Below are 18,218 nucleotides of genomic sequence, written 5' to 3' on the forward strand. Positions count from 1 at the left end.
GTGGGGGTGGGGGGCCGGACCGGGGCTGGGCAGCGGCCTGGGCGCGCAGTGTCCACCTGCCGGGGCCCTGGTGCCGCCCCCACTGGGCGAGCCTTCTCTCCCAGCGGAGCCTGCGGGCTGAGTCCCTGCTGGCACCGCCTGTCACTCTTACTGCACAGAGAATATGCCGCGGGCCTCCAGCTCGCTCCCCAGGGAGTCCCCCCTGAGGCCCTCCCGGCCCCCCCCCAGCCCGGGACCTGCAGTGGATCCCCAAGGCACCCTATGCCCCATCGCCATGAGCCTGTGGGTGCCAGAGAGCCCTCACCCTGGCTTGCCCCTGCCTAGGACCCTCCCTCCATTGGCCCGTGGGTCTCCCAGCCCAGGACCCCATGCTGCCCCAGCCAACCTCTACTCCTTCCCCCTGCAGCCTGGCAGCAGCCTTTCCTCAACGTCTTTAGACACTTCAAGGTGGATGAGTGGAAGCGGTCGACCAAGGAGGGCGATGTGGCAGTGGTGACGGTGTGTGCGGGTCCCTTCCTCACCAACGGAGACACCCTGTGACTTCTGAGGGCCCTGGCCTGGGTGGAGGGCCCTCACCTGGGTGACCAGGTCCCCTGGGCATCCCTCCTGTGTGCCTCTATCCACTGGTGAGCGTGGGTCCCCTCTCCCTCCAGGATAAGACCCTGAAGGGCTCTGTGTACCGTATCCGGGGCGCCGTGTCTGCCAGCAACTACCTCCAGCTCCCCAAGATCAGCACTCAGTCCCTGGGGCTGACGGGGCGCTACCTGTACGTGCTCTTCCGGCCCCTGCCCACCAAACACTTCGTCATCCATCTGGACGTGTCCACTGAGGTGCTGCCTGGTGCCAGGTGGAGGGAGGCCCTGCCCGCCCAGCACCCCTCATGCCCTCACAGCCACACCCTGCCTCCTGCAGGACAACCAGGTCATCCGGGTGTCCTTCTCCAACCTTTTCAAGGAGTTCAAGTCCACAGCCACCTGGCTTCAGTTCCCCTTCATCTGCCAGGCTCAGCCATCCAGGCCAGGTGATGTGGAGATGGGGTGCTGATCTGGAAGGAACAGAGGGGGCTGTGGACTGGGGTCTTTCCCATTGGGTGGGGTCTGATGGGGTACCGTCCACATACTCAGCAGACTCGATGCCCCCCAGCACCCGTTGGACCTGTCTACAGCTAGACCTGCAGGACATCCTGCTGGTCTACCTGAACAGGCGCTTCCGGCACCTCAAGAGCGTACGGCTTGGTGCCAGCTTACTGGTCAGGAACCTGTACACCAGCGACCTGTGCTTCGACCCTGGTGAGGGTGCCCGCTCACTTCCTGTCCTGACCATTAAAGTGTGCCAGCCCAGCTCCCGGGACACCCTGTGGGGGAAGGTCGGCCCTGGCTTGGGTCCCACCTGGGACTGGGAGGGGATGTGTGTGTGTGATAGATGGGTGCTGAGTGACCCGGGACACACCGCACCCTGTAGCTGTGACCACGTCTGAAGCTAGGCGCGATAAGCTGGCCGTCACTCCCGTGCCCCGAGAAATGGCGTTCCCAGTGCCGAAGGGGGAACGCTGGCATGACCGCTATGCTCACATCCGGTGAGCAGCTCTGCCTGCCCAGGGGGCTGCAGGGAGCGGGAGGGGCGGCGCAGCAGATCCCAGATGCTGACCCTCTCTGTCTGCTCTGTGGAGGTTTCCGAGGGACAGCCCTAGAGAGCCCTGGGATCCTGGGCTGAAGAGTGGCTTTGCTCCTGACCCAGGTGGGCCTGGGCTCGGTGGCTTGCAGGGTTGGGCAGGAGGCTAGGCTACCTGCCAGGGGGCTGAGCTTAGCAGGAGACTTGCCTGCCAGTGCTGGGGTGGGGCTTGGGAGATGGTATGGCTGTCTGATGGGGCTGGAGCTGGGCAGGGGGTGTGCCTGCCAGTGTTGGGGCAGGATTGGGCAAGGCGGTCTGGCTGTCGGCTTTTCAGTCACAGGGACAGGGCTAGTGCCAGTTCTGAGGCCCCCTAGGAGGTCTGGCACACCGAGCTGGGGTGGCCTTGCTGGCTGAACAGCTGTACAGCCAAGTGAATGTCAGTTTGTGGCCAGGGGGCCCCAGCACAGCTGCGCCTCCACTGCTTGGTGGTCTTGCCTCCACTGCAGGCCTCCCATGGCCAATGACACAGCACGGCCCACGTGTGGCTGCCGGCAGCAAAGCCCTGCAAGGAGACCTGTGCACAGTGGTCCAGCTCCCCAGCCCCGCTGCTGTGAGTACCCTGTGCCTTGGGGGGTAGGCTGGACACAGGGCTCCAGGTATTGATGAGTCCTGACCCTGTAGCCCTGCCAGGCCCCCTCGATGCCAGGGCCCCGCCCCCAGGTCAGCCCATTGTGCCGGCTCCCAGCCACTGTGGCTCAGCCAGGATGTGGTGATGGCATCCACGTGTTTGCCCGGTCACTGGATGTGGCGCCTGTGGCCCTGGAGAATGTTGGCGTTCAGGAGGTGAGTCCTGCTTCGGGAAAGGCATGAGCCTGGGGAGCACGCGGCCAGTGGGAGGAGTCCTGCTCTGGACAAGGGGTACTGAGGCTGGCTGGGCTCACCCTGAGCCCCTAGAATGGTGTTGGGGTCTGAGGGCCCTCTGACCTCTTCCCACCCAGGTTGACCGCCGGAAGCAGAGTAGACAGGAGGCACCTCCAAGCAAGAAGTCCCCTCAGCGAAGGGTAAGGGCGGGTTCCGTTCACTGCTTCAGCTCTGTGTCCCTCTCCCAAGTCCCTGGGGGCAGCAGGTGGGACGGGACCCAGGGTCCCTGGAACCCCCGCTTCCTGTCACCAGTGGCTCTCTGGGAGGGAGTGGGCTGGTGCTGCATGCCGGGCTCTCATCGGAAGCTCACCTTTCAGAGCTTCCTGCCAGACCCAGTCCTGAGACTCAGAGGCGTCATCGGCTTCGGGGGTCATACCACCAGATGGGTGAGACGCCGAGCAATGGGGGGGCTGGGGCCTTCATCCACTGTAGATCTTGCAGCTTCCTGCAGCCCTCAGATGCCCCCACCTACCACCACCCTCGTGGCCTGGCCCTGCCCTGTCCCATCCTCCATACACTTAAAGCGCTGCCCTGCCTGCCCCTGACACTGTGGGCTGAGGGGTGGTCCGAGCCCCTGGTGCATCTGAGGCCCATGAGCTGCCGCCCACAGTGTGAACGCTTTGCTACATGTTTCCGACCACACTCTGCCTCCCCATGTGTGGCTGGCATGTAACTGTGGGGCCTGTGACAGGCAGGGGCTGGGCTTAGAGGAAGTGACTGCACACGTGTATATGTGCATGTGTGCACATTGGTATACTGCGTGCATGTGCACATCTCTGCATGCATGTGTGTATGTGTGTGTGCGGGTGATGCGTGCATCCTGCTGTGTGTGACACGAGGTGCATGTGTGCAGACCGGGGCTGGGCATGAGGCTGACCCCAGCAGCCCAGGCGTCAGGCTATGCCCTGACCCCTGGCCCCGCTGTCAGGCCCTGTGGACCAAGGACGGGGCCTCTGTGGTATACCCATGTCACGCGGTCATCGTGGTCCTTCGGCTGGAGACCAGTGAGCAGCGTTTCTTCCTCGGCCACACAGCCAAGGTGGGGGCGCCCCTGGGAAGGGGGAGAGCTGGGTGTGGTCTCCGGTGGGACCCTTCCTGAAGCCACAGCTGCCTCCCTAGGTCTCAGCCCTAGCGCTGGATGGGCGTGACTCGCTGCTGGCCTCGGCCCAGGCGCAGCCCCAAAGCATGGTGTGGCTGTGGGATTTCCCAACGGGGGGCTGCCTAGCCATGTTCCGGAGCTCTATCCACAGCGTCAACATCCTCAGGTGGGCGGGGCCTCAGGCGGGTGGGCGGGGCTGGCTGAGAGACTGCCCTACAGCCCTGACCCACCTGCCCTGTGCCTACAGCTTCTCTGCTAGTGGGGCGGTCCTATGCGGCGTGGGCAAGGATGGCCACGGGAGGACGGTAGGGAGGAAGCGCTGGGTGCTCGGAGGCCGGGATGCAACCTTGGGGACCCTGCTTCTGTTTGCTTAGAGCTTGTCCCTGCCGGGTTGTGCGTGTTATCTAAAATGCCCGCTCAGAGCAGCAAGGTCGCGCCCGCTGACCACCGCGGGTGGTTGCTGGGACACCTGGGACCTGGCTAAGTGAGACCTCCCGCCCCCTCTGCGTCGACGCGCCTCACTCCTGGTGTGTTGCCGTCTGGGGACATGCAAAGACAGGCATGATGGTGTGTCAGTGTCCAGAGCAAACCGCTGGCCTTTAACTGCACTTCCGGGATGCCCCGCCCAACCATCTCTGCCGACATACTGACAACTGGGCCCCAGGAGGAGCCAGCCAGCGTCCACGGCTGCACCACCAGCTGGGCCTCTGGAGAAATCCGCCCAGGAGCTCACCAGCAGTCCTGGGGCCTGGCTGGGCTGGGCTAGGCGGGCCCCATCGACACTGGCGAGGGGCTGGGCTGGTCCCCCGGGGTTCACACAGGTCCTGTTGCAGATGGTGGTGACTTGGGGTACTGACCGGGTGGGTCGCGATGGCGAGGTGGTCGTCCTGGCGAAGGTACACACCAATGTGGACATCCAGTCCTGGGCAGTCGCCACTGATGACATCAGGTAACGTGGCCACCCCACACTGTGCCACCCGCTTTGGGACCCTGTCTGCAGCCCTCGTTGGGAGGCAAAGTCTCGCCCTGGGCATCCCCAGACGGCGTCTCCTCCTTGCCGCCCCCGCAGGATGGCATCTTGTGGGCAGAGAAGTGTGCGGCTCTGGCGGCTGCGTGGAGGGGCGTTGCACTCTAGCTCCGTGAACCTGGGGGAGCACCACGGGCTACACTTCACCGACCTCACCTTTGATTGCCGCGCGGACAGGCCACTCACGCTGTGAGCCCCACTTCCGTGTAAACCCGCCCCTCCTCCTGTGAGCCCGCCCCTTCCTCAGCCCTGCCCCTCCTGTGAGCCCACCCACCCTGAGCCCCGCCCCTCCTGTAAGTCCCTTCATCCCCAACCTTATCCGCTGCCCCTCCCTGTGAGCCCCACCTCTCTTCCTGTGAGCCCTTCCTTGGTGCTTGCCCTCCCCCTCCCTCCTTGCAAACCGCTCTCGTTTTTCCGGTGAGCCCTGAACCTCCCTGCCTGCCTGCCTCACACCCCCACCCTCTGCGTGACCCCCCCTGTTGTCTATGGACAGCTATGTGTGCAGTCGGAGTGGTCACATTCTGGAGGTGGGCATCCAGGGCATGGCTGTGCTGCATGCCCGCCGCCTGTTGCCCACGGAGCCCCCAGGCAGCCCCCACTTGGAAAAGCCCACCTTTACCTCAGGTGAGTGGGCACCCAGGCCCAGGGGAGAAGCTGGGTCAGTGTTGTCACTAGTGTTCCCCTGTGTGGAAGCTCACTGTCACCTCTCTTCCCTCCTCTCCAAAGGAGGGGCTGGCCGCAGTAGCCCTAGTGGGCAGGGGTTCCTCCTTCCACACCCCACCGCAGCTACCTGTCCTGCCTTCCCTCTCCCACTGGGCAGCGTGATGGAGACCCTGCGCTCTGACCCTCTGCTGCTTCGCACCCCTCTGACAGACACCACTGCCTTGCAGGCTCCTCCCCCCTAACCACCCAGGGCTCACTGTGGTCTCACTTGGCCTCTGCAGGCCCCGGAGTCGCCATCAGTAGCCTCAGTGTCTCCCTGGCCACCTGTGCTGTGGGCTCCGAGGATGGCTACCTGCGTCTCTGGCCCCTGGATTTCTCTGCTGTCCTCCTGGAGGCAGGTGAGTGCCCAGGGCAGGGAGGGCAGGCCTGTGGTTGGGAGGCACGGTTTGCGGGGGCTCCATGCCACTGCTGACTCCTGGAGAGGTCACTGCCCCCTCACCTGCAGAGCATGAGGGGCCCGTCAGCTGCGTCCGCGTCAGTCCTGATGGCCTGCGTGTGCTGTCCTCCACCATCACGGGCCACCTTGGCTTCCTGGACGTGGCTTCCCGCGAGTACTGTGTGCTGGCCCGCTCGCACACCGCCTCCCTGCTGGCCTGTGCCACGGGGCCCAGCCGGCAGCTTGCCACGGTGGCCAGGGATAACGCTATATGCATCTGGGACCTGGCGACCCTGCAGCAGGTCAGGGAACCCTGGGAAGTGGCAGGCAGGCCCCGCCTCTAGCCTCTAGCTCACCCCCACAGGCTCCACTCAGCACCTGAAGGCCCCACCCCTCACCTGCAAGTCTAATCCCCCCACCAACAAGCTCCACCTTTACCATTAAGTCCCTGACAAACTACTCTTCACCATGAGCCCCTGCACCCTCCCCTGTAGGCCCTGCCCTGCCTGCCTGCCGACAGGGCTCCCGCTCATGTGCGCCCTCTCCCACAGCTGTATGAGCTCAGGCCCCCCGAGGAGTCCCCGAGCGCTGTGGCCTTTCACCCCATGCAGCAGACCCTGTTCTGTGGCTTTCATAGCGGCGCGGTGCGCTCTGTCAGCCTGGCCACCACGGGGGGTGCGCTGGTGGAGCACAGGTGGGTGGGGCTGCAGGCCCCCTGGTGGGGAAGGGGTGGTACCTGTGGGGCCCCGTGTAGGTGCTGGGTGGAAGCATTTGTGATAGCCCAGCCCCACCCCACTCTCCCGGTGCAGGCGGCACGGGGGAGCCATCACTGGTCTGGCCACCACTCCAGACGGCCGCTTCCTGTTCAGCACCTGCTCTCAGGGCGTCCTGACCCAGTACGACTGTGCAGGACCCCAGTGCTCCGTCCTCCGAGTGGCAGGTCAGTCCCAGGGCCACAGACTGGGTCTCCAGCCACTCTGGGCGCTCCCAGCGTGGGCAGCAATGTGCCTGCATTGGTCACAGCCCCCATAGGAGGAGGGCTACTCTGGTCAGCTGACCCCCAGCCTCTTACTATCAAGGGAACATGACGTGCCAGGAGGCCAGGCCGAACCCCAACACCCTGGCGGTCAGCAGGGACAGCCACCTGCTGGCCATTGTGGGCCCCTCCAAGTACACAGTGACCATCCTGGGCACAGCCTCCCTGTATGAGGTGAGTGTTGGGCCTCTCGTCCTTGCGGGAGGGACGGCAGCCCCTCTGAAGCTGCATCTTGACTGCCTTTCGGGGGTCTCTCCAGGACTCAGTGAGGAAACAGGGGCCGGAGGAGGGGGGGGGGACACTTTCAGGACCTGGGGAGGTCAGCTGCTGGCCTAGGCTGACAGGCCAGCCACAGTACCAACATGTTACCGCCCCTGAGTCTCCTCCCTCTGACCTGGCCCGTGGGCATACACTCCTCCTGGCGGCCAGCTCAGAGGCTATGTGTGCTGCCTCAGCTGCTCCGGGTGGACGTCAGCACCCTGGAGCCAACTGGCAGCCCGCTGGACTCCACCGTGGCCGTCCTCTTCGGGCCCCCTCCCACCAGCCACCTCCTTGTGTCCATCTCCGCTGCCAAAGTCCTGGTTCTGGATGCCCAGTCGGGGCGCACCATCCGGGAGGTGAGCCCTCCACTCCTGCTGCTGCGGATGCAGGACGTCCGTGGCCACCAGTGGCCGCTGACCCCGAGGAGGACACTTTCCCACTCCCCTCGCCCTGATCACTCCCAGCTCTCCAGTGTCCACCCTGTGGCCTCCTCCTCCCTGGCTCTGAGCCAGGATGCCCAGTTCCTGGTGACAGCTGGAAACCGAGCCATCAAGGTGTGGGACTCACCGCTGCAGGAGCATCCTGGCTGCCAGGTGTGTGAGCGGGAGGAGCAGCTCTTGTACGCAGGTGCTGTGAGGACGTCCTGTACCTGCCTGTTGTGAATCCCCTGCGTGCCCCTGCCCTGCATTCTCACCAGGCCCCCTAGTGCCTGCCTTGTCCGTCCCCCAGGTGTTCATCGGGCACTCGGAGCCTGTGCTGGACTTGGCCTTCACCCCCGACCACAGGCAGCTCCTAAGCGTGGGGGACACCATCTTTCTCTGGGACATCCTGTCCCCCTCTGAGAGGAGGCCCAGGGCCAGGCAAGTGTCCACCCTTGTCCTTGGGCCTGCCCACCGCACGGCACCTTCCTATAGCAATGCGTGCTCTTTCTCGTTGCCCCTGCAGCGGCCGAAGCGCAGCCTGGGAGGCTGGTGAGTGGTTCGGCCATGGGCCCAGCACCCCCTCGGGGCCGTTTAGGACTGGAGGTCTTGCCGGTCCCTCGCCTACCCTGGCCCCTCTGCAGAGCCCTCTGCCCTGCTCCTCTCTGTCCTCAGGGCCCGGCGTTGGACAGCAGGAAGATATAGCTTCTGGGGCCCAGGGGTTCCCCCGGTGCCAGGTACCCATGCCGTCCCAGGCCCCACGCCCTCAGCAGGCCACTGGGGCCTCGACCCCCAACAGCAGTGATGGTAAGAGCCTGAGTGGGCACCGAGATGGGTGAGGGGTGCTGTCCGCAGACACATGCACATTGCCCCTGCCTTGCCCAGGCGTGTCTTCTGTGTCAGATGAGGAGGGACCCAGCGAGGAGGAGCCCTCCTCAAAGCCCCCACAGACTCCAGACCTTCGAGGGCTGCTAGAGAAGGGAGCTGGGGGGGACAGGCCAAGGAGGGGCCCAGGGGCTGAACCCACCTGCCCCTCCAGCCGGCCAGGTAAGCTCGGGGCTAAGGGTAAGGGCACAAGTCTCTGACCCAGGTGCCCTCAGGGGTGGGGGGAGTGTGTCCCCAGACCTGGTGGCCAGGGATGTTGCTCCACCCCCACCCCCCACCCCCACTGGTGCTGGTCTGCGTGTGATGAGGGTCCTGGAGGAGCCTGGACCCCTGGCCCTCCCTCCATCTAGCAGGTGCCAGCAACCCTGGAGCGGCCTACGTCCCACCCACCACCTGCCCTGACACCTATACACACTTTGTGGCCAGCTTTAAGACTTCCCAGCACCCCAAGGTCTGTCTTGGGCCCAGTCTGCACGATTGGGGGTGTGGGGTTCCAGGGGCTCCCCTCCCCACCACCATCTGGTTGACCAACAGGCCCAGGGTGAATGGCAGAGGCTTCGTGTGGGGCTGTGGCCTGAGTGGAGTTGAGTGGGTTCTGGGGGGTTGTGTGGCCCCGAGGGGGGGTCGGTAGCATCTGGATCCTGCTCCCACAGAGCACGTCCCTTCCTCCGGCTGGCGTGGAACAGCTGCGCCTGAAAGGAGTCGTGGGTTACAACGGGAACGGGCGAGCCAACATGGTGTGGAGGCCGGACACAGGTAGGCACGGGTAGGCGGGGGCTGAGGGTGGGGTGGGCAGGCATGCAGACCACACTGACTGCCCGGGGTTCCCAGGCTTCTTCGCCTACTCGTGCGGCTGCCTGTTGGTGGTGGAGGACCTGCACTCGGGCTCCCAGCAGCACTGGCTCGGCCACCCCGAGGAGGTGTCCACGATGGCACTCAGCCACAATGCCCAGGTGCCCACCTCCCACCCCCCAATAAATAGGGCCATCTGGATGGAGCTCTGCTTCCGCCTGCCCACTGACTGTGTCCCCTCCGCCAGGCCCTGGCCTCGGCTTCCGTCCGAGGCCGTTCGGCCGCCCACTGCGAGATCCGGGTTTGGGACACGTTTACTGGCGCCTGCCGCGGGCTCATCTCCCATCACGACTCCGCGGTCCAGGCCCTGGCCTTCTCACCAGATGACAAGCTCCTGGTCACCCTGGGTCAGTGGGGGCAGGGCAGGCCCGGGGACAGGTTCCAGGGGGCTTGCGCCAGTGCTGAGCTACCCCCCCTCCCCACACCCCCGGGGTCTGCAGGGAACTTTGCCGACTGCACCCTTGCCCTGTGGAGCATGGCCACCTACCAACTTGTGACATCCACGCGCCTCCCGGAGCCGGTGCACGGCGTGGCCTTCGCCCCTGGGGAGGCAGCCCAGTTTGCCTGTGTGGGCCGGGGCGCCACCACCTTCTGGTTCCTGCAGCAGCAAGGGGCAGACATTTGCCTCCAGGTGCCTGGGACTGGGGCTGGGGATAGCGGGGCCCAGAGCATATGGGACTGGGGCTCTAAGGGGGCTGGGACTCGGTGGCCGGGGTTATGCTGCCTTCTGGCTTCTGCGGGAGTGGGGCACAGAGGTCTGCATCCAGGTGCCTGGACTCCTGAGGCTGGAGCAGGGCAGTGGCACATGGAAGGGGGGTGCTGACCGTGCTCATCCACCCAGGCACACCAGGAGCCACTGCCTGCCGAGGTGGGGGCCTGCGAGCTGACTGCGCTGTGCTTCGGCCCCCCTCCTCTGCTCTACTGTGGCTCCAGCGCCGGCCAGGTCTGTGTCTGGGACACACTTTCCGGCGGCTGCTTCCTCACGTGGGCTGCGGATGACGGCGAGATCGGTGGGCCTCGGAGCTTGGCGGTGGGCTGTGGTCCCTCGGAGGGCACCTGGCAGATGCTGACTGCGTCTCTTCCCCCAGGCGTGCTTGTGGGCTCTGAGTCACGCCTGGTCAGTGGCAGCAACACACGGCTGCTGCGGCTGTGGGCTGTGGGGGCCATGCCTGAGCTGAGGCTGAAGGGCTCCGGTGCCAGGTGAGCGGGCAGCAGGGGCGCAGAGGAGGCCTGCCGAAGTGCCCTGCCAGGCAAGGGCGCTGGTGCCTTCATCCCTGGCCACCCTCCTTTGCCTGGTCCCTTAGGTCCAGCACTGTGGTCCTGGAGCACCAGGTGACCCTGGACGGGGCCGTGGTGAGCGCTGCTTTCGACAGCCGCATGGACATGGGCATTGTTGGCACCACAGCGGGCACGCTCTGGTACATCAACTGGGCCCAGGGAGCCAGCACCCGCCTCGTGAGCGGTCACCAGAGCAAGGTGGAGCACCCCCCACTGCCTCCCAGTCTGAGGGCAGCACAGCCCTCTCCTCAGCCTGTCGGGCTGGTGTCCATTGTCCCATCTAGATCTCATGGGAGACACGACAAGCCAGGGCTCGGGACAGCACCCCAGGGTACTGGGGTGGGCCCGTCAGCCAGCATGTCCACAGGTGAACGAGGTGGCCTTCAGCCCCGACGAGTCCCACTGGGCCACCTGCGGTGAGGACGGGAGCGTGCGGGTATGGTCACTGGTCAGCATGGAGCTGGCCATCCAGTTCCAGGTGCTCAACCAGGTGCGTGGGGGCCCATGGGTGGGCGGAGTGCTAGGGTGGGGCGGTCTGCCTGCTGAGGCCCTGCAGCTCGTCCCCAGAGCTGCCTCTGCTTGGCCTGGAGCCCCCTGCCCTGCAGACAGCAGGGGCCACAGCGGCTCGTGGCTGGCTATAGCGATGGCACCCTGCGAGTCTTCAGCGTCTCTCGGACGGAGCTGGAGCTCAAGATGCGGCCCCACCCATGTGCTCTGACGGCAGTGGCCTTCTCTGCTGACGGTGAGGCTGGGACAGGGCTGCCCGGAGCCAGGGCCAGGGCCACAGGGTGGGGGTAATGGGCTGCCAGAGGTCCAGGTTGGGCCAGGAGGGGAGAGGGTTGATCTTGCGGCTGAGGGTCCATCCTGCACAGGTCAGACAGTTCTCTCTGGGGACAAGGAAGGCCTGGTGGCTGTGAGCCACCCCCGCACGGGGATGACCATCCGAGTGCTGCGGGACCAGCAGGGTGCTCCCATCTGTGCCATCCAGAGCAGACTCAAAGAGGTAATGCCAGGGGAGAGGGCATGGGGGCTCCAGGTGCAGTGGATTCCAGGAACCCACCAGTCTCGTCTCCTCAGCACCGAGACTTTGGGGTGCCGGGCACGGACCTGTGGCTGGCCGCCAGCGGGGATCAGCGTGTCAGCGTCTGGGCAGCCGCCTGGCAGGAGGACATATGCGAGCTGGTGGATTGGCTGAGCTTCCCGGCGCCTGTGCCCACACAGGTAGCGCAGTGGTGGGCACATGGGGCCAGGGCATGGTGTCACCCCCACCCCTACAGCATTTGTACCCTGCAGCCAGGCACTCCCCCACCGCCCTCCCTTGCTGTCTTCTGCCCCTGGGACGCTGACCTGATGGTGTGTGCCGGCTTCGGCCCCCAGCCCCAGCTAGTGCTGTACAGTCTTCGCCAGAAGCAGGTTCCAGACCCCTACCACCACCCAGGGGGCGGGCTAGGGGCAGGTATCCCTCTTCCATTGCCCTGACAGAGTTTGAGGGATGGGGCTCACGGCACTGCCCACAGGTGCTGGAGACCATCCCTCTGCCCCTCTTCGCTGTGTCCCTGAGCCCATGCCCAGGATCCCACCTTGTGGCTGTTGGCTTTGCTGGTGAGTGCCCTGTCCCCAGCTCCTGCACCCTCCTCTCTGAAGGAGAGCAGCAGTGAGACCGTGCCCTGTGTGGAGCCGGATGGGGACCCTGCTCGTAGAGGAGCAGGTGAGGGAAGGCAGGGCAGGCCCCGCGGAGAGCTATACAGCATGAAGGCCTGTGCTGCCCCGCAGAGCGCCTGCTGAGGCTGGTGGACTGCACTTCGGGGACAGGGCAGGACTTCGAGGGCCACAATGATGAGGTGCACCTGTGCCGCTTCGCCCCGTCCTCGAGGCTGCTCTTCACGGCCTCCCACAAGGAGATCTTGGTGTGGACCGTCTCAGCGGCCGGGGGCTTTGGCCAGGCAACAGCCGGGGAACGATCCTGAGGGCCTCACCAAGACCTGCTGCTGTGCACTTGGGTCTGAGAATGGCGGGTGGGGCTGCTCACCTGGGGTCTTCGTTCCTCCACGTGTACCTTGTAAATAAACATACTTGCTACACCCACCGACTGGGTGCCTTGCTTGCTATAGGCCCCACCTGGGCCACCCCACCTGGGCAGAGGAGGTCCTGGCTTCAGTTGTCCCCCGCCCCACCCCTCTGGGTCCGGAGAGGCGGAAGCATGCAGTGCCCGGCGTGTCCACGCGGTGGCGAGGACGCGCTTACCAGCCGCTCTGGCCGGCCTGCCTCGGTGGTGAGGCCACCTGGAGAGCGGGCCGGAAGTGGCGCGGCGAACGGGACGGGGCTGGACCGGGTCGGGTTTGGACTTGGGGTCGCGGCTGGGGCTGGGGTCGGGGCGGGGTCGCGGCAGGACGGGCCCGGGCTGCAGCTATGAAGCGGGACGTGCGCATCTTGCTGCTGGGAGAGGGTAGGCCCCAGCGGCGGGGGTTGCGGGGCGGCTGCGGGTCCTGGGGCGCGGGGCGTCGCCTTTGGGACGGACTGGTCCCGCCCGGGGCATGAGGCGCCGTGACCTTGGTGACTGCCGCGCTGACCGCTCCGCCCCGCACAGCTCAGGTGGGGAAAACGTCGCTGATCCTGTCGCTGGTGGGCGAGGAGTTCCCGCAGGAGGTGAGTGGCTAGCTCAGAACGTCCCGGAGGCACCTGCGGCCACACCTGGACGCTAAGGCATCTGTGGTTTCAAGGGGTCAGATCAAGGGCCAGGCCTTCGGGGGCCAGGGGGACCCCACGGTGGGCGGCAGGGTTTGCCCGGTGCAGTTCGCACTTGGCAGGGTCCAGCGCTCACACATAGGCCTGCCCCTCCTAGGTCCCCGCCCGTGCGGAGGAGATCACTATACCCGCAGACGTGACCCCAGAGAAAGTGCCCACGCACATCGTGGACTACTCAGGTAGCATCCCTCGCCTTTCCCGTCCCTCGCCACGGAGCCGACTTGCATCGACCGGGCCTGGGTGTGGAGGGCAGGGTCTGTAGTGAGTTCTGTCCTGTCCAGAGGCCGAGCAGACGGATGAGGAGTTGCAGGAAGAGATCCACAAGGTGAGGCTCTGGGGGGCCCTGGTGCTTGGCGTCCCATGGCTAGGCTGATAGGGCGCCCTTTATTTACAGAGGTAATTGGATTAAGGAGCCAAGTTTAGCTACAGATACTGATTCTGCTGTGACTGTGGCTGGGAGCCCAGGATTAGCCCTGGCACAGCTCCCAGGGACCCCGGTCCAGGGTTTACGGTTTCAGGCTGGGGAATGGACCCCGTACTCCGAAGCATGACCTTGCTGGGGCTGCAGGGCTGGGGGCACAGGCTTTCAGGGCACTGCCCAGCTGAGCTCCCAGGAGAGGGTATTTGGCCCAACCTTGCTGTATCCTCAGCTGTCCAGTTGGCCCTTCTGTCATCACTGCCCCACTAGGTCAGGTATGCAGTGACACCAGCAGGTGGGTGGAGGTTGGGGCTGGGATGGAGCCATTTCTTCCCACAGGCCAACGTGGTGTGTGTGGTATACGATGTCTCGGAGGAGACCACCATTGAGAAGGTGAGCAGGGGCCCCTCAGGACCCCAGGGTTTGGGGTGCCCACCCCCCACCCACCCCAGGCAGGACCTGGCACCCTCATGGCCCTTGGTCCCTCCCAGATCAGAACCAAGTGGATCCCGCTGGTGAATGGAAAGGCGGAGCAGGAGCCCAGGTAAGGAGGGGCCTGGAGAGAAGCTTGGGCCATGGCCCTCACTGTCTGTCCTAATGATCGTGGGCCTGTCCCCAGGATCCCCATCATCCTGGTGGGCAACAAGTCAGACCTGCGGCCGGGGGGTTCCATGGAGGCCGTACTGCCCATCATGAGCCAGTTCCCAGAGATTGAGACCTGTGTAGAGGTGGGTGAGGCAAAGAGGGGACTCTGGAGGGATGAGCAGGAAGGGGCAGGGGAGCAGACATGGTGGAGGGCCAAAGTGGCGCCCCCCAGGGTGCCCCAGCCATCTTTTCCTCCACAGTGCTCAGCCAAGAACTTGAGGAATATCTCAGAACTGTTCTACTACGCACAGAAGGCAGTGCTGCACCCCACGGCCCCACTATACGACCCAGTGGTCAAACAGGTAGGCACAGGGCAGGGCCGGGGAGGCCAGGAGCCGGGGGTGGGCCCACTAAGCCTTGTCTCTCCCCAGTTACGACCGGCGTGTGCCCAAGCCCTCACTCGCATCTTCAGGCTCTGGGACCAGGACCTGGACCAGTCACTCAGTGATGAACAGCTAAACGCCTTCCAGGTGCATACCCCCTCCACCCACCCACCCAACCTGGGCCTGGGCCTCTGGCCTCCCAGTACCCTCCAAACTGCCGAGGAATACCAGGCTTTTCTCCGAGCAGAAAGCCTGCTTTGGGCACCCGCTGGCCCCCCAGGCCCTGGAGGATGTGAAGATGGTGGTGAGCAAGAATGTCACTGGCGGTGTTCGGGACAACAGGCTGACCCTGGAGGGTGAGGCCCAGGACCTGCCTTAGGGGCGGGGTTTCTCATGGGCGGGGCTTTCCATGGGCCTGGCTGTCAGCCCCTCACTTTCTGGCCACAGGCTTCCTCTTCCTGAACACTCTCTTCATCCAGCGTGGCCGTCATGAGACCACTTGGGCCATCCTACGGCGCTTTGGCTATGGGGACACACTTGAGCTCACGCAGGACTACCTCTACCCCCAGTGAGTGGGCAGCCAGTCGGCAGTGCGGAACCTGCGGGCGGCCCGGGCCACTGAGGAGCCCTGGGCAGTAGGGGTGGCCAGGGCAGGCAGCAGCCAGAAGGCCTGGGGACTTTGGCCAGGCCACATGGAGCAGATGGGCCTTGGGGGCAGGGGGCCAGCAAGCTCTGGAAGCAGCCGCTCTCCACAGGCTCACCGTCACCCCTGGCTGCAGCACGGAGCTCAACCACCTAGGCCAGCAGTTCCTGCAGAGAGTGTTTGAGAAGCACGACCAGGTGAGGCAGGGGGCCCGCTGCCACGCCACCCCGTCCCCATGCAGGCCCGGCTCCCTGTCAGTGCCGCCTCCTTGTCCCTCTGCCCAGGACTGTGATGGTGCCCTCTCGCCAGAGGAGCTGCACAACCTCTTCCGAGTGTTTCCAGCAGCCCCCTGGGGCCCCGAGTTGGCGTGCACGGTGGGCACCGGGCCCAGGGGCCACTTGTCCCTACACAGCTTCCTCTGCCAGTGGACGTAAGTGCAGCCCGCCCTGCCCTGCCACTTCCCTGCCCCTGGTACTGCCCCCCATCACTCCGTAGTAACGGTCCACCTGTCCCTAGCCTGGTGACCTACCTGGATGTCCGGCGCTGCCTCGGACACCTTGCTTACCTGGGCTACCCTGCCCTCTCTGAGCAGAAGTCCCAGGTCCATGCCATCACAGGTTGGTACCCCCTTTGACCCTTTGCTAGCCCCCCATCTCTCCCATCTCTCCACTTCCTCATTACCCCTGAGGCCCCTGTGCCAGCCGCCCACCCCTAACTCCCCTTCACTAACCCAGGGGCTCTGTGCCAGCTCCCCCATCTCTTTCTTACTGGGTAAAAACCCTCCCTCCCTTGCCCCCTCTTTCCCCTTACTACCCCCAGGACCCTGTGTCTGTGTCTGCCCCCCCCCCTTGGGGGCCTGTGTTAGCCCCCCCCCCCAGCCTTCTCATTGGGTGGGTAGGTATCCCTGGAGGCCAGCCCTCCAGCCCTCTCGTGCCTGCCTACAGTCACCCGTGAGAAGCGGCTAGACCAGGAGAAGGGGCAGACGCAGAGGCACGTGCTCCTGTGTGAAGTGGTGGGGGCACGTGGGGCGGGCAAGTCTGCCTTCCTGCAGGCCTTCATCGGCCGGAGCCTGGAGGTGAGTGTCATGGAGGTGGTGGGGGGCGGGCGAGGCGGGCCCGGGCCACTGAGTGTCAGCATCCCCTTGTGTTGCTGTGCCCCTCCCCCCAGCACCAGGCGCCTCCTGGGGAACCCTCCGTCCATGCCATCAACACGGTGCAGGTCAATGGGCAGGAGAAGTACCTCATAGTACGTCTGTGGCAAGGTGAGGGTCTGCCAGCCCACCCACCCTTGTCTCGGTCCCTTCTGAGGCTGCCCTCTGTCTGCAGCTTCAGGAGGTGAGTGCCGAGAGCCTGTTGGACGCGCCATCGGCCACCGCCTGTGACGTTGCCTGCCTGCTGTTCGACCGCAGTGACCCTGCATCCTTTGAGTTCTGCGCCAGGGTCTATAAGGCAAGGTGGGGGGAGGGGCGCTTGCAAAGCTCCTGGCTGCCATCCTGCAGCCACGCTCACACTGCCCTCTCCCCACAGCAGCGATACCTGGACGAGCAGACCCCCTGCCTGCTTGTCTCCTCCAAGGCTGACCTACCTGAAGGCGTGGGGCTACCTGGCACATCCCCGGCTGACTTCTGCCGCCGCCATCGGCTGCCCGCCCCTGTGCAGTTCAGTGCTGGCTCAACTGCCCCCGGCACCGCCATCTTCAGCCAGCTGGCCACCATGGCCACTTTCCCGTGGGTACCAGCCCTTGGTCAGCTCGGAGGTGGGGTGGGGTGGGGTGGGGTGGTCAGGCAGGGTTTGGCTGTCCAGCCACCCTCTGTTGGGTGACACAGGGCCCCTGAGCCCCACCATTTCAGGGATGGGCTTGGCCAGACCTGGCTCTGGGTGGGTCGGATGCTGACTTTGTGGGGCTCAGCTTGTCCAGGTCCCCAACAGGGTATAGGTTGGGATCTTGTCCAGACGGGGCTGTCTTCTCTCTGCAGACACCTGGCCCACACAGAGCTACACACATCCTCCTGGCTGAGGCTGGTGCTGGGGGCCGCCGGGGCTGCGCTGGCCGCCATGCTCAGCTTCTCCCTGTACAGGGCCCTGGTGAGGAGCCGGTGAGGCCAGTCAGAAGCTGTCCTGCCTGGCCATGCTGTCGGAGGCAGGACCCCTGAGTTACTGCACAGTCCCTGCCAAGGGGCTTCCTCCACATGAACCCCCCTTCCAAGGACTGCGACCGCCCTGCTGCCACAGCACCCACCAACCACTGACAGGCCTCATGGGGGCTGGGGGCTGGGGGCACGGGTGAGAAGCTGGTGACCCCAGACCCGGAATTCTCAGGGCCTCATCCTTTTCTTCCTGGCCCCTGGCCCTGGAGGTCACTGGCTGTGAGGGGTCAGCAGGAGGGGAAACAGGAAATGTTGGGGTTTGGTGGCCCCCCAAGCACGAGATGGGCTTTCGGATTAAACTTTATGGTCTTGACACCTCTTGGAAGCTGGTCTTAGGAGCATTCTTTCTTGAGTAGTCAGCCTGAAACTCATCCTCTGGGGTGGCACAGGCCCACTGTCCCCTTGGCCTCAGCCCTAGGCACACGTCCAGGCCAGGGTGGTCTGGGGCTGAGAGGCCCAGAGACAGAATTATGTCACTGAGGGGACTGGGAGGTGGCATATAGAAGTCACCTCCTGGTAGTACCTGTGCCACAAACTCCCTAGTCAGGGACACTGCCCACCCTGAAAGAGGGACAGCAGGGCATCTCAGGGGTGGGGGGTGGCTTCCAGAGCCCAGGGCAAAGGGGATGGTGCCCAGGAACTCCCCCTCTGGGGACATCACCCCAGGGAGGGTAGGTCTCCAGAGCCCGGAGTGAAGGGAGGGTGGCTGGGCAGACAGACCCTGGGCCCTTCTTCCTCCCTGGCATTTAAACCAGGTGCCATTGAGCTGGCTCCTGGGGTTGTAGGCCACAGGAGGGCAGGGCAGCCCCC

General features: G+C 65.0%; 2 protein-coding genes across 2 annotated transcripts; both read left to right on the forward strand.

Moving 5' to 3' along the window:
- The first annotated feature begins 163 nt into the window (after positions 1-163).
- Positions 164-12,574, forward strand: WDR90 (WD repeat domain 90). The gene is made up of 43 exons (XM_045286017.1): positions 164-282; positions 381-498; positions 654-830; positions 913-1,021; positions 1,125-1,289; positions 1,462-1,576; positions 1,670-1,737; positions 2,118-2,221; positions 2,293-2,454; positions 2,610-2,672; positions 2,850-2,918; positions 3,461-3,571; positions 3,652-3,797; positions 3,879-3,936; positions 4,465-4,580; positions 4,701-4,847; positions 5,152-5,282; positions 5,603-5,719; positions 5,827-6,059; positions 6,309-6,451; positions 6,567-6,697; positions 6,837-6,967; positions 7,249-7,410; positions 7,519-7,647; positions 7,784-7,914; positions 8,000-8,025; positions 8,149-8,280; positions 8,359-8,520; positions 8,709-8,809; positions 9,012-9,114; positions 9,190-9,311; positions 9,398-9,557; positions 9,651-9,841; positions 10,052-10,220; positions 10,299-10,410; positions 10,515-10,686; positions 10,856-10,978; positions 11,056-11,230; positions 11,361-11,491; positions 11,566-11,709; positions 11,782-11,901; positions 12,006-12,090; positions 12,262-12,574. The coding sequence occupies exons 1-43, from the start codon at positions 164-166 to the stop codon at positions 12,453-12,455; spliced, it is 5,577 nt and encodes a 1,858-aa protein (XP_045141952.1). The 3' UTR covers positions 12,456-12,574.
- A 289-nt stretch (positions 12,575-12,863) lies between these two features.
- Positions 12,864-17,733, forward strand: RHOT2 (ras homolog family member T2). The gene is made up of 19 exons (XM_004705780.2): positions 12,864-12,934; positions 13,076-13,134; positions 13,331-13,412; positions 13,515-13,558; positions 13,991-14,044; positions 14,143-14,195; positions 14,271-14,379; positions 14,497-14,598; positions 14,668-14,766; positions 14,867-14,975; positions 15,067-15,187; positions 15,375-15,459; positions 15,547-15,692; positions 15,779-15,879; positions 16,207-16,337; positions 16,430-16,507; positions 16,588-16,710; positions 16,789-16,988; positions 17,238-17,733. The coding sequence occupies exons 1-19, from the start codon at positions 12,898-12,900 to the stop codon at positions 17,359-17,361; spliced, it is 1,857 nt and encodes a 618-aa protein (XP_004705837.1). The 5' UTR covers positions 12,864-12,897; the 3' UTR covers positions 17,362-17,733.
- The last annotated feature ends 485 nt before the right edge of the window (positions 17,734-18,218 follow it).

Source organism: Echinops telfairi, unplaced genomic scaffold (assembly GCF_000313985.2).
Source record: "Echinops telfairi isolate 266 unplaced genomic scaffold, ASM31398v2 ScPeMD7_5;HRSCAF=22, whole genome shotgun sequence".
NCBI lineage: Eukaryota > Metazoa > Chordata > Mammalia > Afrosoricida > Tenrecidae > Echinops > Echinops telfairi.